This window comes from Polypterus senegalus, chromosome 18 (genome assembly GCF_016835505.1).
Source record: "Polypterus senegalus isolate Bchr_013 chromosome 18, ASM1683550v1, whole genome shotgun sequence".
In the NCBI taxonomy this organism is placed as follows: Eukaryota; Metazoa; Chordata; class Cladistia; order Polypteriformes; family Polypteridae; genus Polypterus; species Polypterus senegalus.
Genome location: NC_053171.1, coordinates 29865612 through 29873087, shown reverse-complemented (window position 1 = coordinate 29873087; position 7476 = coordinate 29865612). Strand labels below are relative to the sequence as shown.

At 36.3% G+C, this 7476-nt stretch overlaps 1 protein-coding gene across 8 annotated transcripts in view; it reads right to left on the bottom strand.

The window, feature by feature from the left end:
* Positions 1-7476, bottom strand: part of mark3a (MAP/microtubule affinity-regulating kinase 3a) — a 106096-nt gene that overhangs the window by 59145 nt on the left and 39475 nt on the right. For all 8 annotated transcript variants that reach the window (XM_039742053.1, XM_039742055.1, XM_039742054.1 and 5 more), the window contains exons 7-8: positions 7010-7066; positions 910-1146 (exon numbers count right to left, since the gene is read on the bottom strand). In XM_039742053.1, coding sequence (XP_039597987.1) covers positions 910-1146; positions 7010-7066 — 294 coding nt within the window. The remainder of the gene's footprint in view (positions 1-909; positions 1147-7009; positions 7067-7476) is intronic.

Below are 7476 nucleotides of genomic sequence, written 5' to 3'. Positions count from 1 at the left end.
TTATGTTTTGGTCCATCCAATGCCACCAGGTTGCACCTCAGACTGTCCAGGAGCTCAGTGATGCCCTGGTCCAGATCTGGGAGGAGATCCCCCACAACACCATCTGTCATCTCATTAGAAGCATGCACCGATGTTGTCAGGCATGTATACAAGAACACAGGGGCCATACAAAGTGCTGCGTACAATTTTGAGTTGCTGCAATTAAATTTTGGCAAAATGGAGTAGCCTGCCACAATTTTTTCACTCTGATTTTTGGGGCGTCTTTGAATTCAGGGCTCTGTAGGTTGATCATTTTCATTTCCATCAAACGATGTGGCATCCTTTCGTTCCTAACACATTACCCAGTCTATATCAGTATAGATATCCAGGAGGATTTCTTTTTCCCCTTCGAGATCTGATGTGTTTTCAAAGTGTTCCTTTAATTTTTTTGAGCAGTTATATATATATTTCAGCAACACTCATGACAATGACATTGTCAATCATGTTACGTTATTATTAAACTGTTTTCTTTTTCATTACTTCTTTAACACACTACTTCTCCGCTGTGAAGCGCGGGTATTTTGCTAGTGTGAACATAGACCTAACACATACATATTAATGCTGTTTGCAAAATAAACTAAACAAAAAATCCTAAACTACTCAAATCATATAGGCTATGCATTTGGATTTAGTTTAAATGTAAACAAGCTAATAATGACTACAAAAAGAGGGACCACTCCACTAAATGTAAACCAAAAACCACTAAATAAACATAACAGCTGCTTTACAATTTTCGAAAGCAATATAAAAAGATTCTATATTTTTATTGAGAGATGCTGGGACGTCACTAAATTATCAGACAGTACTGCGTTAAAATCAATAATTCTGATATAGTAATAGAAAGGGGAAACGATTTACAGATATACCCACCTTCAGGTTCTGGCCATCAAAAGGTAAGGAGCCACTGACAAGTGTGTAGAGTATCACACCTAAACTCCAAACATCAACTTCAGGTCCATCATATTTTTTTCCTTGGAAAAGCTCAGGGGCAGCATAGGGAGGGCTACCACAAAATGTATCCAGTTTATTGCCTAATGTAAACTCATTGCTGAAGCCAAAGTCAGCTATCTTAATATTCATATCAGCATCAAGCAGCAAGTTTTCAGCCTGTATCAAAGCAAAAAAGAGGAAGAATTATTTGAATACTCCCATTGTTCTAACATACCTAAGCCAGTTATTTTTTTAATTTTTCTTTTGTTTTTCATTTAAAGAAAACAACATTGCATAAAATCGTGTCAAACTTATAGAACAAATGACATCATTTGTCAAACTAGAAAAAGAAAAAAAAAAATTACAAAAGATACAAAAAATAAAGCAGGCACAGAAAAGAAAACCTAACAAAACAAAATTAAACCTCTACCATTACCTAAGCCTTTCAAACTTTGCAGTAAATGGTGTGATAATCGAACATCTGTGGAGTTTTAAACTAACCTCTGACTGGCCACCTTCCCAAATATAGTATGATGGGGACAGGAAGACACTGGCTAAAAAAGTATTGCATTTCAACAGAATGAGAAATGTTGAGGTTTATTCCATAGTGCAGCCTACTTGACCCATCTGATTATTCTAATCAATGCTAGAAGCATAACCTCAAAGATAAGTATGATCAGATCATGGCAATTTATTCTCTTCCAATGTCAGAAATTGATCACATTTAGGAACAGACTGGACGAGAAAGTATGACCCACACAGTATCACCCCATTCGATCAAAGCACTCTGAAGCTTGTGTTCTCAGGGCTAAAAGATTAAAGCAGTGCACACAAAAACACACACACAGGTTTCTCATTAGAAATTAGACATATTTCATTCTTAATAAACATTTATTTTTTACCTTACACTTCTGGCTTTTTCAACTCAGCATAAACAGTGATTATATTTAGTCTGGACTTAAAATCAAACTTTAAATAAAAAAAGTATACATTGCATATATGGAAGTAAGGGATTTCTGAGAAGTCAAATTTTAAGTGGAACGCAACATTTCACTTTTTTACTGCTTTCACTAAGCCTGAAATTTAGAAGAAAGATTTTCCTGCTATTTGGAGCAATGTTGGTAACAACAAATCAGGGCGAGGTGCATGTCTTCAAAAAAACTAAACTATGTTAACTCAGTTCAGTATATTAAATTGATGGAATTCTTCTGATTAGTTGAAGATTTTAGTTCTGTTAAAAAGAAATCTCTAGAGAGCCATGTCAATTCTGAAATTTCATCAATTGAATACATATAGTAGAAAATATTTACAAAAAAACATCTAGCGTCTCTTAAACTGATAAAGATTGTTCAATAATGGGGATCGCATAGAATATGTCACACTGTAGTTCTGTCTCCAATACTTTCCCCCTACTCATATGACAAATTTGATCTGTTTAAGGACATCTGAAAACCCAAAAACCACACAGAATTATAATTTTAAAGATCCAACTCAGACCACTATCATACTTGGTTGTGACTACAATACAGACATATGCAACTTGAAGGTGACCAGTGTTTGAACGCATGAATCGGAATGGTTTGCAAATTTACACTATTTTACTTCACAATTGGTTAATTTTTTTTCATCGACTCTGTCTTTACATAAAATCACAAGCATAAAAGTGTAACGATTTTATGTGACTTTTTAAGTCACGTTTTTTGTCATGCTTTAAATTAGGCTTATCTTAAAACCTACATATATATGTTTGGTATCACTTTTCAGAATTTATCGAAGCTTAATGTGATGTTATTAGATTTTCAGATTTTTATTCCGTTTTTAAATTATAAACTAAAAAATATCAAGAACTCGCATTCCGTGAGATGAGACTTTGTGCCAAGAGATTTAACCACGCCCAGGGCCGGAAATCAAAGACAAAGAGTAGGACAGCTGGTGTACAGGCTTTTAAATGTTCGAAGCGCTGCAGCGCAGCACAGCACAGCAACAGCAGCACGCCAGTAGCTGATCTGGCAAACAGGAGGTAATAAAAACTATTCATTTCCCATTGCATCACCATATAAGAGGGGGTTACGGTGGAGCAACCGCATCTCTTTGGGGTTCGCTCAGCTACCCTCTTCACAACTTGAGCAGCAGAGATGTGAAGTGTCTGGCGCGTAGCGCAGGGCGGGGGGCAAACCCTCTAGTATCTCTATAATATAATCAAGATAATCACAGCACAGAAACTATCCACAAACTGAAAGAAAGTGAAGTACTGGACTTAATAAGCACTTGGGACAATAGCCACCAGCCAATGCAGCCCAAATGCTACTGTATACATGTTTGGCGGAAATGGTGTGCAGCTCAAGGTCTTTTTCTTACAGAGTCTTGAAAAGTATTGCAGTAGTCAGCATGTTGTTGTTTTTCACTGTGGTGTATTAGTATTGGTCAAATTTGTCTAATAAATGTTTATTAATTTTGCACATTCCTGTTAACTTTCAGGATTGATATGTGGATATATCTATATTAAATTTGAAAATTAGTACAAAACAGTCAAACCCAAAAAAATTGTCACCTTTAGCTGCAGTATGAACAATGGCATACAGTATACTACAGAAGCAGCAGCAGACAATTCCCGAGTTACCTGCATCACATCATACAGTATACTTAAGCCTGTGTTTTTTTTTTCTTTATTTTGGAGCAATGCAGTACTCATTCACCACATTTGGTTGCATTTCATTTTGTTGTTATTATCATCATCATCAATAAGAATAACGGGAGGTTAAATTTTTAGTTACATGGCTCCAAAGCTGAGTAATGATCTGACTGCCAATATAAAGATGCCCCTTTAGTTTCAGTTTTTAAATCAAGGCTAAAAACTTGCTACTGAAGTCTAGCATACCCTGACTAGAGTTGCTTACTAGCTGTGTATACTGCATTTCTGTTTGTTAGTTATTTGTACAGAAATGCATCATAATGTTTTTAATCTGTGATTAACCCTCCTTTATTCTGTTTCTCTTCTTGGTATGTGGATGTGGTGCCACTGCTCTACTGCAGGCTGCTTTCCTGCATATGGAAAAGTAATTTTAGATAGAGGAAAGTTGGAATCAACAAATGGAAAGATTCTCTAATTAGACTGGATGGCCAGCACAGACTCCACTATAGAAACCAGAGGAGTGGGTAGGCGGCCTCCAGTCCAGAGGTCTCCAGGACTATGACTTTGTTTTTGACTTTCTCCTTTACAATTTTTATCTCCTCCGTTGTCAACTGGCCAAAGTTCAATTAATTAATGGACAGATATTGTTGGTTTCCATTTATGTTTAATCAGTTTCTACCTTAGTCTCTGTGCGTTAAGAAATATGCATTTATACCTTTACCAGTTTTACAGTAGTTATTAGTATAATATACATTTATAAATTAACTGAAAATTGTTCACAGCACTCTGCCCTCAGTGAAAACTGCTATACAAAAAACAAGCTGTATTGTATTGTAATAACCAAATTTTGAGCTGTTTTATGCAAATTAAGCAGCAAATCACTTCAAAAGACTAATTTATATGTACAAAACAATGTAGAAACATTCATGAAGACACATTAAGACATTTACACTTTACTACAGCTGCAAAATTATCAGACTTGACCCACAGTTCACGTTTGCAGTAAATATGCTCATGAGTACTGTTCCTGTTTCCCGACTGTCCCATAATCTTCTTTGAGCAAAGGACTTGCTCACTGCCACCATCTACTGGGAGAATGGCATTTTGCAGTCATTAAGTTAATTGAAGGGTACATATCTACCACACCTAGGGCCTAATGAATTCACGGTGCGCACGCACAGAAATGTTGCGTACGAACGTTTCCACGTTCAAATCGTGATGTATAAAACCTAAACTTGGTGTAAAGCCACGCACATTTCCACGGTAGCTCATACCCTGTCGTACGCAAGTTCTCGCTTGGGTTTTGCAGACTGACGTCACCCAGCATCAAAGCACTGCTGTTCCTGTGTGGTTTATCTTTCTTTTTCAGATCCACATCCCTGACGCGGCTTTATAAATACACTGAAGTTAACCACTTATTGTTTATTAGTTTAATGCATCTGATTGTAATTAACCTGTAACAATATAATAGTCCACAGAATGGTCAAACTGTTCTAAATACCATAGCTGCTTTAGCGTTGTTACTCTCACTGCACCTTCTTTCAGCTGCTCCTGTTAGGGGTTGCCACAGCGGATCATCTTTTTCCATATTACTCTCACTGCACCACTCAGAGCAGCTGATCGGAAAGAGAATTATCAGAATACAGCATCAAGCACACGCTGCCTCAGCCGTGCTTCCTATTTGAACTGCTTCTCGCACGGCAAATGCTTCAAAACCTTTACTGTACGGACCTCGCGGTTGAGAAACAGTTTCATCCCAAGAGCTCTAAACACACTATCAGTCCATCAACTGCTCCTTATAGAACTGTTTGTACTTATAAGTACAATTACCTCACTGTAAACTTGCAATAGTTATAATATTGCACAACCTGAGCCACTTTATAAAGCGCATATTTACATATGATGATGAGATCATTTTTAAGATGAAATGCAGCAAAATGTTTATTATACAGATAAAACTTTAACTTTATTTAAATAATCTATATTGTTAATAATTAAAGGACACGTTGTCGCTACGCTAGCAAGGATCTGGCGCTCTGTTCACGGATTGTTCCTGCCTCGCGCTGTATGCTTCAATGAGACTGGCGTGAAGGATAGAATAATTAAACATGTACTACAAAGATATTTCAATGTTCCTTAAAAGTTTTGAAGAATCGGCGTTAAGCTTACAGATGGCTTAACATCTATTACAGAGCTGATTGTGTGGCGATTGGGTATTTGGAGAAAGAAAAGTAAGGACAGGAATTGGAGGTTAGTACGTCTGAAAGAGACAGTACTGCTGCAATAAATTATTTCATCAAAGGTCGCACACAATTACTGCACCACAGTGTTCCCATGTTTAATAATATGCTTTAACTCCTATCATCATGAAAACGATATCACGTATACATCTCAGTATTTTAGTTATTCAGAGAGCTGTAATATCACGAATGTAATGGATTCTGTGTTCTGTCGGAGGAAGAGAAAGTCGGTTTAAGAAGCACGTAGTGATTCACACACAGAGCACATAGATCAAATACAAAACAAAGCATTTAATGTACTACATTAGTTACGATGGGATTTGAGAAACTAGTAAATTAAACGATTTTAAGATTAAGTATATGATGTTCTACTTTAATGACAAAATACGTGATTAAAGTGGAAATTTCATGCTTTTTCCACACTGTGTGTCTTTTTTTTTCTCTGTACCCTAATAAGCTTTCGTATGACACTCAGACGGTGGGCTACAACGGGCCTTATCACGGCAACTTTGATATGTGACTTTATTTTGGGCACTGTGCGTCTTTGTGAACTTGAGCTTTCGACTTTCTCTGACACACTATGTCACTCAATCAGCTTCCTTTTGTTGTTTATACCACTGTTTAAACCAACAAATAGTATTTTTTTTCCTTGCCTCCACTTGGTATTCACTGAAATATTTCTATTTTTCCTCGTGGTTTTGCTATTGTCTTTTCACAGAACGCTGAGCTTTAGGGCTATTTATATTGATTTACATATTCAAAGAGGCGCAATTCTGGGAGGAGTTGGGGCGGGACAGCAGGCGCGTGCACATGCGTTACTTTTCATGCTGATCGGGATTTATGTAGCAGAACAACGTGGAAATTTGCGTACGCACATTCCCGCTTTTGTGCTTATGCCATGTTATAGTGCGAGTATAGCACGGTGTTATACAGGAGGCCCCAGGATACTACCATAGATTTCATGGGGAACCAATGTAAAAAAGCAAGTCAATCTCTCAATAATGCTATCACTTCAAATGAACAGTATAGAGAGATTATAAATGACTTCTTGGCTTTACAAGATTTAGGCAAACCTCAAAAAAGAAAAACTACAAAATTATAAAACTAAATAGAAGGGAAACAAAGGATTAAGTAAGTGACATCTGTAATAACAATAAAACGCACTTACCTTTAGATCTCTATGCACAATGTACTTCTGGTGGCAGTACTGTACTGCTGATACAATCTAAATGAGAAAAAAAAATATGTTTAAACAGTGCAACAATTTTAAATAAGGCTCATGTGAAATTGTAGCTATAATTCTAGAAAAGATAAATGTATCAATTACATAAGTGCAACAATCACATTTTCAAAACAGCTGAATTTGTATATTTACCAAACTGTCAAGGTTTCATTTTTCTAACTTAGGAGTGAGAATAGGAAAAAATATTTCCTCCATACTGCCTAAAATTTTGCAATGATCACAGTACGGACTAACAAATTACTAGTTATTAGGAAACAATATGAAAATTAAATATGATGCATGCACATCAAAGAAAGATTCAAAAATACAGTAGCATTTGTTAATTATATCTTACTTTTTAGAAAAAACCTGAAAATGTTAAACATATTGAATATCTTTTCATTAGCCTTGCA